General features: G+C 39.3%; 1 protein-coding gene, 1 long non-coding RNA gene and 1 other non-coding gene across 5 annotated transcripts; 2 read left to right on the top strand and 1 right to left on the bottom strand.

The window, feature by feature from the left end:
* Positions 1–248: 248 nt before the first annotated feature.
* On the bottom strand, positions 249–6814 carry GLRX5 (glutaredoxin 5). Of its 2 annotated transcripts, XM_067294931.1 has the most exons (3): positions 6499–6814; positions 4251–4370; positions 249–1654 (listed from the first exon to the last, which is right to left on the bottom strand). In XM_067294931.1, exons 1-3 carry the CDS (start codon positions 6806–6808, stop codon positions 1476–1478), a joined length of 609 nt encoding a protein of 202 aa, XP_067151032.1. In that variant the 5' UTR covers positions 6809–6814; the 3' UTR covers positions 249–1475. The 2 variants fall into 2 exon arrangements, with proteins under 2 accessions (XP_067151032.1, XP_067151033.1); XM_067294932.1 differs by lacking the exon at positions 4251–4370.
* Positions 6815–7298: 484 nt separating this feature from the next.
* On the top strand, positions 7299–12597 carry LOC106482947 (uncharacterized). 2 transcript variants are annotated; one of them, XR_001292272.2, is made up of 2 exons: positions 7299–8294; positions 10090–12597. It is a non-coding gene; the product is annotated as an uncharacterized lncRNA (long non-coding RNA). The 2 variants fall into 2 exon arrangements; XR_010883951.1 differs by having other exon boundaries at positions 7299–9259.
* Positions 9529–9800, top strand: LOC136992103 (small Cajal body-specific RNA 13). The gene has a single exon (XR_010884227.1). It is a non-coding gene; the product is annotated as a small Cajal body-specific RNA 13 (non-coding RNA).
* Positions 12598–20110: the final 7513 nt, after the last annotated feature.

Genomic DNA, 20110 nt, shown 5'->3' with positions numbered 1-20110 from the left:
TCCACTAGACAGCTTACTCGAACAGAAAGAAGGGATTTAGAATTGGAACTTGCATCAAACCTCTCTTGTTCAATGCTAGTCTACAAATTACAGTCCTGACTTCTTCCACTGACTGTTCATAATCTTCCTTCATTCTGAAAAAGCCATATTTTCTATCATATGTAGTGGAAAAGTTTTAAGAACATATTCAAATGAAGAGTAGTAACAGTTTCATTAGAGGGGGAAAAAAGAAAATATTGTAGACAATCAACATAAAATTCAGTTTATTTCCGATTATTTGCCTAATTCACATGCAAACATCGTTTTTTATTAATAAAGTAAATACACTTAGGAACAGCTTGATGAACTTTTAACTTTAGCAGTTTTGCTGTACAGCTGAAGCTACGCTGTTTAAGATAATTTCTTTTAACTTAGGGAAACAAGGTTACATAGCTCATGAAGGCGTCAGACTTTCCAGCAAAGAAATGTTTATCTGTTCAGGGGCCTTTCTGCTGCCCTCATTATCTACATGAAACATTTCATTTGTTTATCCCATGTTTGACGACTATACTCTTTGAAGTACAACAGCAGTCAGGAGAAAATACTTGGAAATACAACAAATCTAAAAAGATAACCTGGTAACTAGTAAATAGTATAAGATTACGGTGAGTAACTGAACTCTTCTCCTCCTGTACTATTTCAAGCAAATACACTGAAACCTTGAGCAATTCCCACATTTTAGCACTGATAAACTGCAATACAAAAAGTATATAAGCAGGGGGGAAAGCCACTTTGCGAGAGGTAGAAAAGGTTTTATAAAATCTTTAGGCACAATTCTGAGCAGTCTTTTAAAAGCAATCAGCAAGTTACAGAGTAATAACGACCATTATACATGTATTTGTACTAGTGTGTTTATTTTTACCCTTTGGAATAAAAGCATATTTCATGCACACTCACATTATTTGTTTTCTTCTATATTGTTTGAAGACTGTTTTTGTCCTATACTGTATGAGGTTACAGAAATTTTACAGGCTCTCAGGAAGTCTTATCACCAGCTGTTTATACAAAAAAAACTGATGTACTATTAGTTAACACTTTTTCAAGAGAAGCAAGAGAACTGCAAACATTGTTTGCATAGGTTCATGTATCAAAGAACAAGAAAACATACACAGACAACCCATAAAAATAATATTAGATCTTTTGGTTTACTCCTGCCTCAATCAAGAGAATCCTTTCAGATGTGAACTTTTTTGCACCATTTCTACAAATGTATGCTTTATAGTGCAGTGGTTATACTCAAATTTTCACAACAATATCCATAAATCAGAATACCACGATTACTACATATTTACCATGAGTTAACAGACATTCACAGATAAATCTTAGTGTCAGTTCAAAAAGATGCCTTCTTTGAGAAAAAGTACATAAGGCTTTTCTGGTAACAAGTTCTTGTCGAAGATTTTCTTTATTCCTGTAACAGCATCTTTTTGCTTGTTTTACTTTTTGTCTTGGTCTTTTTCTGCATCCAGAAGTGCTGAACGGATTCCTAACTTCTTCAGCTCTTCTACTAGATCTCCATTCTGATGCATCTGGAGGAGTATATCACAGCCACCAACAAATTCACCATTGAGGTATACTTGTGGGATGGTAGGCCAGTTAGAGTAGTTTTTTATTCCTGCATAAGAGAAAAATGAAACTATTAAATGTTTTTCCCCCACCCTCACCAAGTAGACTCGAATTTTAAACAGAACACATTGCTTCAGCCTGACAGAACTACTGATACTTTCATTTTTTTCCTGTTGAGGCAAAAAACTTCTCTATATTACAGAAGCACTGTAAGAAAAACTACATTAAACTTGTTTTTGGTTCTCACTCCAACTAAAAGCTGTGGATTGAAAGATATGGAGTCAGCTCCTATTCAGAGGAGTTGGAAAACAGGCAAATACAATTCTCATTCAATTAAAGAAATGTGAAGTATTCCTAAATGTTGAGAAGTGTTTCCATTTCCCCAAAGGGACTTTTAAAATATTTTATGTTTGTCCTTAATTTATACAGCAATACTTACTACCGCAAGCTCAATTGCAAGATACATCCACCCCTTTAGAAGCCTTGTGAATTTCAAATTACTTTATCTTTCATTGCCAGACTTTACAGTCCATGGGAGGGGCACAAATGTTGAATTCTCTTAAAAGTACTCACTATATAAAACAGAACGAGAGTCACAGCTATGAAGCACAGAATTAAAATTAAAAACTATACTACATAGAACACGAACATAAGACCATCCAAAAGTATTAACTGATCGGTTGGTATAAATTGAGTCCCAACTTGCACTTAAAAGACATCAGAGAAAAAAAAAAAACACAGAAAAATCAGCATATCTCATTTGTCACTTTCAAAATAACCATTCACACTGAAGGCTATTATTTTTGTAGCACAGGAAATGCAGTTAAATTCCATGTCTACATGCTCTTACACCTACTCCATCAGCATTTGCTTAGATATCAGGTTTTTAATCTTAAATTTTCAATATGCAGATGCTTAGAGTTCTTCTGTCAAAGGCATGAAAGCCCATACAGCAAACTTAAGCCTACAGACAACACACATGCCTTTTCAGATCATCAGGACTAGTCCACAGACTCTCAGGAGCCCATGGACTCTGGAAGTCACCCCTCTTCACCCAACCAGCACACCCTTTAGCATAGGCTGTCAAATTATTAACAGCAGATAGTAGGCCTGTGCAGCAAACAACACAGAGAAATTTAGAAAAGTGCTTACTAGTCCTCTCAAACACACTTCCCCACAGTTCTACAGTCTTCCAGCCTGATAAAGGATACACCCTTTATACAAAAGGTAGATAGATGTTAAAGACAAAAAAGATTATCTTTAAATCTTTTTGTAAAGGACAAAGCTTTGCAGGCATCAGCTACTATGATACAGAATTGCATAAACTACCACAGAAAGGGATGCTTATGAAAACCTGATCACTGTTAGAGGGGATAATGTATCAAGCTGAAACATCTTAACCCGATTTCTCCACTTGCAAAAACATGACCTATCCAAAGCAACTCAGTCATTTATAACCTCTGAAGACTGTAGAAGTAAAAATACCTGATGTAAAAATATAAACATATTAGCAAATTGTTCTTACTTCACTGGAACTTAAAACACTTTTCTACACTTTATTTTTAATAAATACATTTTTTTAGCCCATAATAGTTGCAACAAAGAATTCAGAGTCCCAACACTGAGGCATACTCAAGGATAACCCTTCTAAAAGCAGCCACTGTACACAGAAATAAAGCTTTGTTTTCAGTAAGATACTGTAATACTAAACACACATTGTGAACCAAGGGCACTGCATAATAAATCTACTGTTAATAAGCATTTCAAGATAATATTTACACCAATTACTCTTTTACAGGAATATTTTCTTCAAGGACCAAGTGCACATACATACAAGCACTAATAGGATTTTCAAGGATCTATTCAACTTCAGCTAAAAATATGAGTACAATCAAGCTTAATTGATCTGCATTCTGTATTTCATGCATCAGACAAACTGCTTTAAATGTTTGCATGCTTAGGCTCCACCAGATTACAAACTGAACAGCTGGTGAACCTGTTAACTATCTCCTGGTTTAATAGAACTGTTCATTGCAACTATTTTAGTAAGGTTAGAGCAAGTTAGCTTGGTCTACACTTGCTGCACTCAGGATGCGCTTTAGTGATGAATCCTTGGCAGTGCAGGCACTCAAAGAAATCTCCTCCCCATTCCCTGGAGGTTAACACTTTCCAGCTGCACTTATGCAGCTGCAAAGAGCTCAGTCACACAATTAAGGCAGTGAAAAAGCTGTAGGCTTCTGTTTTTTAAATACTGCTTGTTTGTTTTGTAAAACCATGCTCCACAGATCTGATTTAAAGCTTGATAGCTGAACTAGCACACTTAAAGGTGACTGTGAAACCAGAGTCTGTGCAAATGGCTACTGAAAGGGGTATCTAGAGCACTCTCACCCCAACTCCCCAGCTCTCTAGTTACAAATCCTCAGTCTCTCTCTTGCCAGCACTAGCACTCATGAAAAATGACCCAGATCAAAGAACTATCAAACTATTCTCCTATGCAGAACAGTAGTTTCTTTAATTGAAGAGATGCATTAGATATCTTCACAGCTGAAGCATCCCCTCACTAACATCATATGCATGCAGTACAGATTATATTCACAAAGAAGACTTAGAAAAGTGTCATATGTTGCAAATTAACTTTTCAGCACCTGAGACCAGATCCAAGAACAGACTAGAAGGGCCTTCAATCACAGGTGAATGATCCTGGGCAATGTACAGAGCTACAGCTTCTAGCAGCCCAGCCTTCTTCTCTGTCAGACAGCCATCCACTGAAAGAAGCATATACTGGCTTTTCCAGGTGCAATAGGTAATACAGCTGAAGCAATATAACAGGCCACTGGCCTTGAAAGCAATGTTGCTGTTCCCCAAGTCCTCACCTCGAGGCTCCATCCCTCATGCCGGCTCTGGCATTCACCTCACACTTCAGAAAGCTAGCTCAACTCACGAACCCAGAAACCCATTAATAAATTGAGTTGGCTCTCTATGCAGTTGGGCAAGTGCAAGGAAGGGAACAAAAAAGAATATACTCCTTTTAGCATCTGAGAACTACCAGGATTGTGCAAGCGTACCCTCAGTTACTGCATTCAGTGTGGCTTATCCAAACAATCCAGAGTAAACAACCAATTTCAATTTAAAGCTCAGATACCCAGGAGGGCAGTAACTTCTCGGATCACCTAACACAAGTCAAAGATCATCTGGAAGAAACGTTTGCTATGCTCAAAAGGGAGATTTTCTTGTTACATAGGAAGAAAATACCATACATCCATGTGGTCCAGTCCCCAAAGACTGCAACCGACTTAAGCATTGCCCATTCTAGGGTTCATGAAAGCCTCCTCTACCACAAATGAAATGTTGAACATTTTATTTCAGTGAACTGGGGGGGGGGGGAGGTTTTTAGTTTACCAATTTGTTCTAGTAAACCATAAGATTAATAAATTTAGTTATGCATTAAAGTTTAGAAAACTACCATGATTTGTTCATCTGCCAAAGGCTGGTAAAGAGATTTACTTGAATAAATTAATAAATCCAATATTCATTAATAAAGCATGTCATAATCACAGCAAAATTCTACTTTTTAAGTTTTTATACAATACCATCATACCTGTGAACTGAAAAGCATCTTGGGGGAGCAAGATTAGAGAATCAGCCTTTCAACTAACAACTAATGAAAAGCTAAGTTAGTCAGCTGAGACCAAAAACACATGAGAAGGAAGTCATTTGATACATGCCAGCCCTACTTTTTTCTGTAGAATGGGGATTTAATACACATTTTAATATATTCTGAGAAAGAAATACTAATGCTACGCACCTGCAAGACCAATTACTACTTTGTTGTTGTTGTTGTTTAAAACTTTCTCAAATAACCACATGAAACCTCAACAGTTGGTCAACTATGTATTTCCAACAAGGAAAGACAGCGCAAAAGCATCAGGTGAACACAGTATTTGCATTCTACAAATTGGCAAAAATACCTCATATAGAGTAGCTCCTATCACTTGAGTAGTAATAATGAAACTATTACTAAACATTTTTTGTGCAAGTGATTAGCATATGACAGCAAAATTTTGTACTTTCATCAAAAGTAGCAAAGATCCTTGGTTGGCAGTGCCAGCAGAGAATACAATGGTACAAGCTTGAGCTTCTCCAAGCTATTTATCAAGTTTCACAATAATGTTCACACAGAAAAACAAAAATTCTGACTAGAAAATAAAGTATTTTAAGAGTCTTCTAATGCAACTTTGTATCTATTAACTAGGAACGGCAGGATGGCAGGAAAAGCCCAGTCTCCAAGAATTTCCCTGTAAGCATAACTGTATTCTGTACATAATTAAAATGCTCAGAGACACAGTAAGTATTACAGAAATCAAACAGACTCATCTAGGCAGGGCAATCTCTAAACTTCATCTCCGCGATATGCTTCGCATGGGCACGCTTCGTATACCCCCAAACTGCTGGGATGTAAGCCTTCTCATGAAAAAGAAAACCAGAAAGCAAGCAAGAGAAAGTGATATTTCTGGAGAAAAAAAGAAAAGCCATATAATTATCAACTTGGTGAGCTAATAACCCAATTTTTAGAGCAATAAATAACCCACAAAAGAAGTCAGAAAACATAACAGAAATAATTTCTCAGGGTAGACTTATACATGCCTGACTCTCCTGAGGGGCGTTTTAGATATGAAAATTCACACTGCACAACGCGGGGCTTGCGCGGCCTAAATACCCCAGCTGTAAGCGCTGCCGACCCCTGTGCCAAAGGCGAGGCACAGCCGTGGAGGGGAAGGAACGCACGGCGGGGACACAGCGCATTTCGGACTCCCCGCAGCGGGGGCCCCGGGGGAGGCCGTGGCTAGCGGCGACCCCTCGCGGCGCGGCGCGACACCCGCCCCAGCGGCTGACCTTGGCGGAGGTCGGGGTCCTGCAGCACGTCGTGGGCGCGGTAGTCCTGCACGCCGTGCAGCCGCAGGATCTGCACCACGGCGTTGCTGAAGCCGCAGAGCGGCTGCGCCGGGCTGCCCTTCATGAACACCACCACCGGGTGCGCCCGCACCAGCCGCTCCACCGCCTCCCGCGACCCCGAGCCGCCGCCATCGCCGCCATCGCCGCCGCTGCCCTCGGCCCCGCCGGCCGCCGCCTGGCTCAGCCGCCGCCCGGCCCAGCCCCGCGCGGCGCCGCGCAGCCGCCAGGCCGCGCGCAGGGCCCCGCTCATCCTGCCCGCGCCCGCTGCCGCCCCCGCCGCGCCCCGCCGGCCTGAAGCCCCCGCCGCCCGCCTATTGGTACAGGGGAGCATAGGTCACGAGGGGCTTCTCCTCCGCATAGGAGTGGCCGCCTGCCAATCATTGCCACTAGCCAATAGTACTAGGATCCAGCCAGCCTTCTCCCACCCATCAGCCTTAAGGGCATTTTGCTTTCCTATTTGTGGAGGGAATCGGGTTGCCGCAGTTGCATTGGGTGGAGCAGCTGCCACTCCGGCTGATTTGATTAATCCCGCCTCCCCTTATCGGGCCACGATTGGTCGCCCTTCCCTCGTGAGGTATTTTGTTCGGGGAGCCCCGAGGGCGTGAGCGCGTGACTCTTTCCGCTTCCGGGTAACGGCCGCTCTTGCGGCGGCGTGGCCGGCGGCGCCCGGGGCTCCTCAGCCGCCTCCTGGCCGCCGGCCCGGCCTCCTTGCCCCTGCTCCGCCGGGGGAGGTACCGGCGTCCGCGGGGGCGGCTGGGCCGGGCCGGCCCGTGCGGCGCGGCAGGCCCTGGCTGGCGGCTCGCCGGGTGCCCGCCAGAGCTGCTGTGTGCGGGCAGGGCCCTGGCGCTTCCCGGGCGGAGCAGAGCGGTGCGGGCGGTGTGTTTGGGGCCTGTTTCGGCGCATGGGGGACTGTGGCTAATAACAACCAGTGCTCTCGGCGCTGAGGAGGGGGCTTTGTTTTCTTTCAGTCAGCCCTTTGGTGACTCAGACTGTGATAGAGCTCTCTGGGGCTGGGGGGAGGCGGTGAGCGGTGGTTTAAAACAACGTTAAGTGCTTAAATGAAACGTGTGGAAAGGGCAGGCAGTTGTGTATCTTCTGCTTATGCAGAGTAAAACTCCTTGGCGGTGAACTGTGCGAAATATATGTAAGCTGTAGTGGCAGAAGTGTGTGTCCTAAAAAGAGCAGCACTGTTGAATCGATACTTTTTGGTTCTTTTGTGTAGGCAGGTGGAAGAAACAGTGGAGGATTTACATATGCAGCTGAGAACATGCTGAAAGTGTCAGCTTTCTTGGTACCTTTGGCTGTTTCTAATGGCCAATTTGACTGCGTTTGGTTGTTGAGTTTGATTTGTTTGTTTTTACTGGGGTGAATATGGCAGTTGATATTATCAAGGAACTGGCAGTTCTCTGCATGCTTCAGTTTAGTACTTGCAGCAAAGTAACTGATACCCTTGTGCAGCTTGGTATGTTGCTGGATCAACTGGCCAGGGTTGCAACAAGATGGAGAGATGAAAGCAGAGGCTAGACTGCTTAGTTGTGTGTGCAAAAGGCTTGAGTGGTGTGGTGCTGAAAGACTGGCAGAACTGTGCTGTATCAGAAAAGTGATGAAACTGAAACAGGTCCTGGAAATGGCTGTGTGTGCTGCCAACTTCGTTAGAGCTCCTGGGCTGATTCCGAATGCTTTCCGAGAACTTGGAACAGAGCATAGAAGTCTTCTACAGAAGCAAGGTCCATTCTGTAAGTGAAGAGAAAGAGTTGAGAAGTTCTTGTTTTTACTAAAGCACAAAACCAATGTTTTTTCACACATAACAAATCAAAGTATATTCCTGAGTATTAATGTGCATTGTGGCTCTGGTATTTAGACTTCTGGTATGTTAATGGCCATTTGTATTACTTCACATATATTTGTAAGGAAAAGAAACTTTTTTCCCCAGTTATGCTAATGTGCAAGGTTTACAAACAGTAACACCTTTTCTTCAGTATTCAGAAGACTGGGTTTTCTAGTTTTTCATTTTGTGGAATCCAGCTGACACTTGAATGACATCTCAGTTTTCTACATAATCAGACAAAAAAATGCCTTTTTTTTTCTTTTTTCTTTTTAAGAATACTTTGGACAGAAACTTCTGCTCAGAAAAAGTGAGATGTATTTTTGACACTGAATTTCTAAACTGATTTAACTTCAGGCATTGCTTCTGTGGTCTTTTCTTGCAATTTAATTAGAAAAAATCACAAAAAAAATTGTGGCAAAGTTGCACTCTCTTTTAATGTGAATAGGTTATGAATACTTAAAAAAAATACAGTATTTGAGAGTGTCTGTACTTACAATGAAATGCTTTCTATTATGAATCATGAGGTAAAGTTTAATGCTGTAGTGTTGATATTGTGCATTTTGTGCATCAGTGTTTGACTCTCAGGAGCTAGGCACAATCGTGCTGATCAAGACATAGAAAAGTTGTTTTTTGCAGTTCATGTATGGTGACTAACATGGTGCAAGATGTTCAATATGTATAAAATAAGTAGCATCTGGTTCATACTGTATGATATTTTAGTAAATTCTGCAAGGAAAAACTAACATTTGCTTTTTGTTGAACTGGTATGATATCCACAGGCAGAGGCTTAATAAGTGTTATCTGTAATAGACCAAGTGGGCTACTTTGTTGCTTTTGATCTAGCAAAAAGAATCCTGCCATTTTAAGATTCTGGTAAGTGAGAAGGGAATTAAATGGAAATTGAGTTAAAAGTGAAAGACCTTTCTTTTCTGAAAGACAACTAAATGTCTTCCATTTAGAAAATGTTGGACTATGAAGAGAACTTCATGGTATTTGCCTTCCCAAATTTCATTCTGCTTATTTCTATAAGGAGATGCTTAGAAAAAAATAAAAGTGAAATGAGGATGTAAAATTGAAGTGTGTGGAAACCCTTGTGAGGATGTGCTCCTCCAGGAATAATGTAGCTGCTGTTGTAGTTTCATCCTCTGTAGTCCAAGAGGTGCCCTTGGTTGTTAGTACTCTGGGCATACCAGGCTTGCAGAGAGAGTACCTGCATGAGGAAGCCGAGGCATGCCTGTAAGAGTCTCAGCAGTAACATGTGCATTATTCCTCTGACAGTTACAATTCTGTTGCCACGGAGATAATGACTTACCCCATGTCATTATTGATCTATCAACAGTAAGAGCAATTTTGCAGTCTGATATTGTTTAGCAAATTAAGTAGCATCTGCTGAACACTTAAAACTGCTATAAATATTGGAAATGCTCTCCAAAGCCTGTGTACTGGGTTAAGCACAAGTACCTGAATTTATAATTATTCACTGTAATCTTGTGAAACAAGTGGCCTGTGTTAAGATTAATAGAATGCTTTTTAATAAAATATTTAGTACGGTCAAGGTACAGAAATGCTTTTGAATTATGAAATAATAATACGGCTGGTAAGATTTAGAACAATGAGCCAAAATACACTTGTAATAGAGAAATAATTATTTCCTATTTGCTCAAATATTCATCAGTCTAAGTGAAACTTCTTGTATTTTCCAGATAATGATTTAAATCATCTGTTCAGAAGAAATACTAACGGGACTCCCATGGGACTCCTGACATTTTGCTGATCTTCCTTTTAGAAGAACAATTATCATCTCATTCTGAAATCAGTAATAAAAGTACCAATATTCAAACTGCTGTGCTTAAACATTCAAGGTTAAAGTCACAAGTTAGATTGCTTTGGCATTTTGTTGCTGAACAGAACTTCTAGTTGTGAATTGGCAGTTTGAAGTTCTTGTACAGTGCACAGGAGGAGTTAGACATCTAAGAATGATATTGTCAGCAAAGAGAGGGGAGCAAAAAAAGCTAAATTAGCTGGTGAGAAATAAGAGATCTTTTTGCAAACCTTTCAGCTTATGGGAATGGGACACCTTCATACCCAGGTCCGGTATTTCTATGTCATCCTGACTTCTGATGGTGCCTTGAAGTCTCCTGTGTGCCTTAACCATTGAGCTCTGCTTAGGCAGCTTTATTTTTCTCTTGAAGCTTTTTAGGAGGATAGTATGAGCTCCTGCTGTTCTGCGTGCCTGGTGAATAATTTGGACATACTGTCAGGGCAATGTCTGGCAGCACCAATATATCCTTAGTTTTGAGAGCATTAAGAGTTCTTGAAGTGTACATAGTTTTGGATTGCACTGTTAAAATTTATGTGAATGCCTGAAAGGTGAATGCTGAAGAAACAGCTGTGAAAAGTTCCTGAACATTTTGAAGATGTGATAGTTTGAAAAAGTTGTGTGTCAAGCAGCAGAAATGTAGACATGCTTTGGGGGTTTTATTGGTTGAAACTTGAGTCCAATGGGAAACTGAATTTAGGTTTAGAATCTAAACAGTATCTAACTTCTTTGCAAGTTTATTTCTCTACTAGGTGGGTAATGAATTCATATTTATGGATTTATAGCATATTCCCAAGAGAGGGAATTAGGTTGAAAATAAAACAGAGTTCATGTCATAATTGACAGAGGCAAAGAACATGTATGAAATTAGCTAGGTCAGTTTAACTGATGAGTAATGTACATGATCTAAGACAGTTGTTTGACTTAGATGATGTAAGGAATACCTTTGGCAGAAAGAAGTCATACTAGTCATCAAAGGAAGACTGTTTGAGCCCAACATTTAACAAATTGAATGGAACATGATACTTGAGCCTGAATGCAGAGTTCTAAACTAGACGTTCTTTAGACTTGAAGCTTGACCCTTAAAGATGCTGATTGCTATATATGCTTCTTAGTAGTAAGTGTTGTGAACCATGAAACTGTCCTGAAGCCATGTGAGCAAGGACCGTGTAGTATGATCTTTGAAATAGATGAGTAAATTAATTCTTTTGGATAATCAAGCTTCTTGCAACTATTTTGCTTAACCAAAATCTTTTAGAATTATTTGCAGATGGCAGTGCTTGAGTCTTCCTCTACTGTAGAGGAAGCATATTTGTATAAACATCTAATTTATATGTAGAGTAGAGCTGAGGAATGTGACCTCCTATGAGAGCACCTCCTGTATCTCTTGGCCTCTTTGCACCTGAGAGTTGTGGATGCTAAAATCTTAAATAGGCACAAAAAAGATAGGGCAAACTTGAGAAAGTAAAATCTATTGGTCTGTTAAATGCAAAGATACCATCATTATGTTAAGTCTTGAGCCGCAGAAAACTAGATATTGGGATTATAACTATGTGCATGTCCTATTCTTTGTTTTCTGTGCATTCACTTTTGATCAGTGTTGAAGAGCAGGATCCTGGGCTTTGAGCTTTTGGCCTTAGTTGGTATGATAATTCTTACAAATTGTAATTTACTTGCAAATGCTGGAAGTGTCTTCTGGCCTTTCATGAATCCTGGGAAAACCCCAGGGCACTTCCTGCTTGTAGGACAGATTCCTGTGCTCTTGCTAAGGTATACCAGCAAACCCTGGCTATAGCTACAATGACAGGAGTGCTTTTGTTGACTTAGCTTTTCAGTCAAGAATGTATAGTTGCTGTGAAGCGAGAAAAGACGATTAGTGTGTACTTAATCTCCATGAGGGGGCTCTGATAGTTCGGATATGGCAACTGAAGATCTGTAACAGTTAGACTCATGCATTCTACTGAAATGGCAATCTGTAGTAACTGAATGCTTGTTACTTGCAATCGCTCTGAGAGTGATTAAATCTATTCTTGTTCAGCACTTTTGAATACCCTTATCTCTGCCATGTAAAGCTTAAAGAATAAGAGTTTATAGCAAGATATTTTTCTCATTTTGAGACATGCACAGCATCATTTCTTACAAAAATTTCCCTGAGCAGCATGGCCGTATGATAATCTATCTGATGGAGGAGAGACTGCCAAGCATGTGATATCACATGAGTGTTTACTTGAAGAAATCTCATATACAGTTGAATCTCCTGAGTTTTGCACACATCCGCCTATTTGTGAAATGGATGGAATTGTTATGGAGAACCTTAATTATGATTTTTTTGTATCTTAACATTTCTAAATTTGGTGCTACAATATTTGAATAAAGATTTGAGTTTATCATACACCCTTCAGTCTTTCAATTCTTTCTAGGAGTGCATGTATACATTTTAAAACACTTAAATCTTCATAACTTTCCTTTCAAAAGGAGTTAGTCTAACCTATGCTGTAAGCATAAATCATATGAATTGATATTGCTTAATCTTTGCTTGAGAGATCTTTATTAAAGTAATCCTGGGCAGTGTGAAAGCTTTTCTTTAAAACATTAGTCTTCAGTTGCTAGTGTTTTTGGGATAGTATTATATTAGATATAAATAAGCTGTTATTTCTATTAAAATGTTGAGGGTAAGTCTCAGCTGTATAGCACATGCTTGTGGTAGTGCAGAGGTAGCATTTTAAAGCATGAATGAAGTGAGCTTAAGAGGAACTAAACTAAAATTAATCATTGCAATTGGTGGTGTTCTTATTCCTACTATTATATGAAGTGTTCTGCAGGATAAAATGACCTCATCTCACTTGTTTACAACTTTTCATGTGGATTGACGCCTTCCATCAAGTTTTTAAATCAATTTGTATTGACTTAAACTTCCTGTGGAAGTTAATGTTTTATGTTCTAACTTAAATTTGGGTGAGATGGATATAAAATGTGATGCTTCTCAGAAAACAGGTGTGGCTTGGAATTTGAGGGTTTGAAACTTCATCTGTATGTGTGAGCTCTACCTGTCTTGGGCCTTGTCCTTTGTTTACATTGCATGATCACGTTAGACTTTGGGGTTTCATCAGTATTGTTTTCTGATTTTGTGTGTATCCTTTAGGCACAAATACTTGTCCTGAGTATTTAGAATTTCAACAAGTCTGACCTTTATCTAGACAACTAGTTGTAAGAACAACCTGGGAAAGAGTGGATGTGTTGGCATACTTGCACTTATGATATGTGGACTAAAAGTTCAAGAACAGAGTCAAAAATATCTCTTGTGGGAGACAGATAAAATACAAATTCTTAAAGGGAGGCCAGAAACCTGAATTTTAGGTGAATTTTGAATTCTCTATACTTTATTCATTAAAAAAAAAAACAAATATCAATATGGACATAAAAGGGGAGTTTGTGTTTTTTGATGTTTTAAATGATCTTTTTCTCCTTTTTGAAGTAGGAAAACGAATATCTCTTGAAAATCTGACTGTTCTAAGGAACAAAAGAACTAATTGATAAAGCACTGCCAAATGCTTCATATAAGTATTTTAATTATCTTAATTATGTTTTTTCGCGTGCAGTGTCTTTAATGATCTTAGGTGCATGATGCAAGTGTACTGGTTTGTTTGGTTGTTAACCATGCATTTTTAGAGGGCAAGCATTCCTTTCACACGATAGGCAGCTTCTCCACAAATACCTGCCTATGCACTTTCCATAAACTTGCATAAAAACATAATTGCTCAGAAACTCTCTCAAATCTTCATGTTTACCTTTCAGTCAAGTCATTTAGTCATCTAAGTTTCAATGTTGCAATGGCCTAAGCCTTTCTAAGGTTTGTAGTAGCTGCCTGCTCTCCTTGTTGGTGGCAGCTGAGATTGCTAAGCAACCTCCTTGGACATAGCTAGCAACTTGTAGGATGAAGATCTTGATGTGTGACAGTTAATTGTAGCACTCACTGTGCTTGTACAAACAGCTGTCTTATGAGCAGTTTGACTTCATTTAAAAATAAAAAAGCTTACATTTTTTTTGTCCCATGGACGAAAGCCAGGAAAAAGCTGAGTTTTAGAACAACACTTTTCTTGTGACAGTGGGGTTTTGTACAGTAAAAGCAGATCTCTTTGAATTATCCTTGGACTCACTTCCCTATTGGTAGTCCTTCAGATCTTTCTTCAGAGGTTTGTTCTGATACTAGTTTTTGACTGTTGCTAGTCATGGGAGCCATGAGAAGACAAATTACTTTCTAGCAGCTGCTGTCCATTGCTGTACTTTACTTTGAAATGCTGTTGATCTGAGGAAATACTGCTCTGTAGTACTTTCATGCTAGCTTGCTGTGGTGAATGATTTAAGGTCCATGCACCAAGGAAGGGGGAAAATTTTACTGACTTCTCCTGCAACTACACACATTTAAGTATTGGTGCACAGAGTCATTTTTGCCTAGCGTTTGTTTCCCACCTCTTAAAAGACTGGATACAAACAAATGAAGTGCTTCATAAAGTTGGCACATCTGGAAGCAGAGAGGCTAGTAGAGATGAAAGCATAGCTCCAGACTACTGAGTGTTAGGGAAATCAAAATAGCAAAGCTGCATTTATCACTGCATGTAATGTTTAAGGACCTAGGGTGAAGGGAAGCAAGGAGAGCCAAATGTAGTCACTTGTGATTAATTTTAATAATAAAAAGTTCAGGAAATGTTTTATTTTAAAGGTTAGACTTTGCTATTTGTCCAAAGGACTTCAGGTAGTATTTAAACCAGGTTGTCATCTACTTCTGTAACTGTATGGGAGTGAGGAAAAGAGCCAATGCACTGTAGTTGAACACAGGGTGTTTGGCTTCAAATCCTGTTTGAATTTCCAAAAGGCCTTGGCTTCCCACTGCCTTGTCTCCTGCTGAAGTCAATGGGAGCATTGCTGTTGAGTTAGCAAAAGTTAACACTGAGTACTTCTACATATATAACCTTCCATTTTTTTGCTACTTCTGCATTTTTAAAGCAGAAGTCAACATATCCCTTTCCTCATTTGCTTTCTACCTTGATTAGGTTGTTGCTGCTTCAGAATATTTAGTCTTTTTTCTAGGTGCATTCAGACTCCCTGGCATACTGTGTGTCTGGTTACACTTGGGGGCCTCTGGGTGCTACCTTAATACAGTCATTAAACTTTTTTTGGTCACCAGAGAGTTGACAGCATAAAGCAATAAATGCATGAAATCTAACTGACACTTCTTCAGGTGCTGTCCATAAAGATATAAAAACACTGCTTATATACAGAATTATTTATAAATCTAATGCATATTGCTCATTCCTTTCTTTAAAAAATGTGAATATTATTTTTTCTACTTAAATACAGTGTAAAACATACTAAATGGAGAATATTTTTCACTTCAAAATGAGGGTAGACATTTTGATTTCTGATTAAATCTTTATTCCTATTCCAGTTTACCATGTATGTCAAGTCTGTTCAACTTAAATAATATCAATTAATCAAATTTTCTTAGATGAGTGTGAAATTTTACAGGTGGGAAGTTGTTTCTGCTTTCAATATACCAGCTCTAATTAGCTTGGTTGGAGCTATTTTTTTTGTTGTTTGTTTTTAGCATATCACTTTCATCATTTCCAGAATTTCACTGGATTCACAAATGGTGTGTGCTGTAGAGGTGCAGTGGTCAAAACTATAAGCTTGAGCAATCCTGGAGAGTTTGCTATTGTACAGCAAGTAGTGGATACATCCACTTCTGCCTTCATCCCACTGTCTTACCACATATTTCTGTCCAGAAATGATATGAGCAAGCTTATCTACTTCTGTCTACAAGTGGAGAAAGATCTTTTTTCTTCCCTTCCCTTAAAGATACTTTTACACTCTCTAGTTTGTAGTTTCTTTCTATTTGCATGTTAGCATATCATCTTCCTAACTTAAATAGGTTATTGAGGACTGTAAGGAGACTCTAGCCTCAGGAAAACACAGAACTGTGCAGAATAGTTCACTTTCAAATACCTTGTGAAGAAAGTAACTGAAAGGGGAGATTTATCAAGAGAAACAAAGTAAACTCAATATTTTGGTCTGGGAGCAAAATGCAGACAAGTCAAACTGTATTCACTGCTTAGCTGCTATCCTTGCAGATGCCTAAATGTTATAGGCAACTTGCATAAAAGAACTCAAGTGACTTGGGAGGTGCAGAGAGCAAACTGTGGGACTTTATAGCCTACTAGTGAAAATGTTCACTGGGGCAAGGAGCATCATGGGCTTGGGGTTCTGCTCTTGAGGTTCTTTGTTGTGGTCAGTGAGCAGTAGTATTACTCCGGTCTTATTCAAAGAAAAGTTCCTATTGTAGACCTTTTCAGGTGACTTAAAAATGAAAATAGCTTGGGGATCCCAAGTGTGCAGTTCTTAGTGAGATACATAAACTTCAGGGAAGGGTTGGAGGTTGAACACTCTCTAGTCTTCATTGCTGTCCCTTGGCTCCTCCTAGGCAGTTGCATGCTGAAGCTGCTGATCACAGGTGAGCACACCTAGCACACAGTTTAATTATAATCCTATCCTTTGGCATTAAGTAAATATTATTGTGTAGGTATTGTGTAGGACTTTGAGTTCCTAATGCAGACTTTGAATCCACTCAAGGGCAGGGGACTTCATTCACCTTTTGGATTTATCTCCTAGAACTTACCTCTCATGAGGTATTGTGTGTGATGATACATTATCAAACTTTCCCTTCTCTGACCAGCCTATGAGGAGGGTGAAGCAGCATACAGCCAAGTATTCATATTCCACACATTGCTTCTCAATTTTTTTATTTTGGGCTATTGTGACAAGTCATCAAAAGTAGGTTTGAGCTTTCTTTAACTAGAATTTGGCTGTCTTTCTCACCCCACCTGTCTCTCTGACCTGGTCTATGTTTGGTTGTTTTCTGTTTGATATTTTTACCTGGGGAACATATACATCTCTAAACAGAAATAATTGTTAGTATTAATATACAGTCTTACAGTCTTTCCATGTAGAAGTGGTATAAATAAAGCCAATATAATGACTTTCACTACTGCAGATACTCCAGAAAAAACTTCACTTCAGTGTAGTTAAGTGTACCGCAACTTTTTCTATTAAAAAGCTGTGAAATGATGTCTCAAGTTTGAATGTGATCATTTTCTTTTGTCAGCTTTGAACATCCCTACTGTACCCTTCCAGGCACTGAGTGTTTTCTTGTGTTTAGGCAGAAAAGAGAAGCTTTCTGAGTGCTTTCACTAGACAGAAAACAAAGTGCAGAGTCTCTGAGGACCTGCAAAAAAAAATGGGTAGAAGAAATGATGACACTCCAGAAGGGGAGACTTGCTTTAGTTATGAATGGCATTGGAAGATGGTAGGAGGAAGGAGACCTTCTAAAATAACCGTGCTGTATTGTTAGATTCTACCATCCTTTTTGTGTAAGATAAATAGATGCAAGACACCATGGAATCAAAATCAGAGGTGCATCTTGCATATTCTTTCTCTGGAGATGTATGATACAAGAATAGGGTGGAAAAGGGTGGAGGGAGCAAAGTGAAGGCTTATTTATGCATTTTTCTCTGTCAAAAATTTCTTTTAGAAACTCACAGGAATGTCTAAAAGCCCTTTAGAGTTCACTTGGTCCTTCATTGCATAATTGCCATTGATACAAATGTAGCCCAATCCATTGGGGTTTTTTTGTTTTGTTTTTTAATAATACTGGGAGCACTAGAGATGGATTTAAGTAGCGCTGTGGTTCAAATGTGCTTTGGGCCAGTGCTGCCGCTGAAAAGAAAGCAAACACCAGGATACAAAAATATAAAATCTTATAGAAAAATAAAGGCTATTAGCATTTATTTACCTCCTGCCTGAATTGCTTTGTTCTCAAGAAAAAATTGTTTGATTTCAACAGGTATGTTGAATGTTATTTGGGAATGTTTCTAGTGTGCTGAAGGACTCCAGTACTGTCAAAATGAAAACTGTTCCTTTAGAGCATATGTTCCAATTAATATGGTGTGATTTAAGCAAGTGCTGTTCATCTGAAGAATCCTGAAATGTTTAGGACATGTGATGCAAACAGTCTGTTTTGCTTAAAAATGAATAAATGAAGCAGTTTCTCAGCTGATATGAGTTCAGTGGACTTTAGTCTGTTAAGCCTGTCCTCTTATTCTTTTTCACTGTGTTAGGCTTTCTTCTATCAATTCCAGAAGCTACAGAGATCTGAGGTTTCTTTAGCAGTGCCCTGGCCCTAGCAGAAAAGTGCTAACAAATTTCCTTTGTTCTTAGTTGCAAACTCCAGTTCTAGGAGTGGTATCAGTAGTAGTAAGTCCAGACTTAGATATTCTACATGATCAAAGTTCCTTTTTTCAGAAGGGTATATGGGTAAAAGGTGCTCAGTTTATAACTGTTAATTTGATGTAACTATCCAAGTCTTCTCATGAGTTGAACTCTGAACAGTATGTGCTTAATGGGGCTATTTGGGATAGGAGTGACCAAACTGATGCTGTATCATGAGGTCCCTCTTCATGCAGAGGTATTGAGTCTCTGCCCAGGATGAGGCGCCTAATTAGACAAAAGACGAACCTCAAAACATGAGGAAGGGAGAATGTGAAATGCCTAGTTAAGTCTCTGTTATCTCTGTGTGAATACAGAATTAAAAAATGAGCTAGTTTTACTGATGAGGTTCTTGCCCCAGTGATACTGACAGTAGCAGTTAGAGATAATGGCTCTTCATTCCTCATTCACTGAGGAAAGAGTTCTTCTGTAGCAACTCCTACTGACACCTATTGAGGTTTTCTGTCCAACAATGTGCAACTTCTAGTAGCTATAAAAGAAAAATCTAAGATGCCCCAATGTTGAAACCTCTCATGCCAAAGATGTCATTGGTATGCTGCACACATGTTTTTCTCCCAGTAAAAGCTGTTCTTCCCACCCCAAAGACTGCCAAATGACTCATTATTTGAATAATAATTTTACATTGCTGTACCCAAGCAAACATAAAGAGAAACATCTTAATATCTTGTAATACTTGTTTGTCATCAGTGAGTGTGGATAAATGGGTGTGTTATACTACGAGAGCAGTTGCCTGCAGCTTTATAAGTGCTTCTCTACTGTCATTAGTGTTGTGCAGTTCCTCCTGTGGAGTAAACCATGCCAACACCATTGTTACTTCTGCCTATCAGTAACATTATTTGGTGCTTTCCACCCAGTCTCTTGGGCATTTTGCCCATCACAGGAAACATCTGAAAATGCTATATTTACAAACAGTTATAGTTTTCTTTAGAGGCTGAGCAAACTGCTTCTAAATATATATTCCTTTCTTCCAAAAGAGATAGAGCTGCTGCTCTTTTCTGAACAGAAGCTCTCCACCCTTCCACTCTGGTTTCAGTCATTCTAACTTCTTTGTTGTTTAGGTGTGGTGGTTGGGCAGCTTTATATTGTTTGGATAATGTACTGAGCGCTCATTTGCTTAATGTATACTGTTTGCCTGAATATATTGGTCTTTATAACTCAGCATGTACAAAGCTGTTTGAAGTAGTAAAATCTAATCAGAGCCATGACAGCCTCCACTCTGGGAAATGTAGAAGAGGAACTGAAGTTCCAAACATTTTTTAGCTACAGTGGTGCATTGTTCAATACAAGCATGCTTTTTGAAGGCAAGGAGCTGTTTATATTTCTGACTTACTAAAAAAGTCAGTCACTTTTAGGTGGTGGCCTCATAAATTAATCACTGCCTCTGTGAGGGCTGCTCATATACTCACTGTGATAACCTAGCCAGTTTTCCCAATGCAAATAAGCAGATAAGATCTTATTTCAATTCTGCATCATTTATCTACTTTCAATACAACATCATTGTAGTCCAAACCTTTTGGACTGTATCCAGTTCCTCTGGCTGTTCCAAAGTTCATTAAGAGATAGTC

This window comes from Apteryx mantelli, chromosome 4, assembly GCF_036417845.1.
Source record: "Apteryx mantelli isolate bAptMan1 chromosome 4, bAptMan1.hap1, whole genome shotgun sequence".
NCBI classification, from domain to species: Eukaryota; Metazoa; Chordata; class Aves; order Apterygiformes; family Apterygidae; genus Apteryx; species Apteryx mantelli.
Note: the sequence above shows the minus strand (reverse complement) of the source record. Positions and strands in the feature narration are given on the sequence as shown.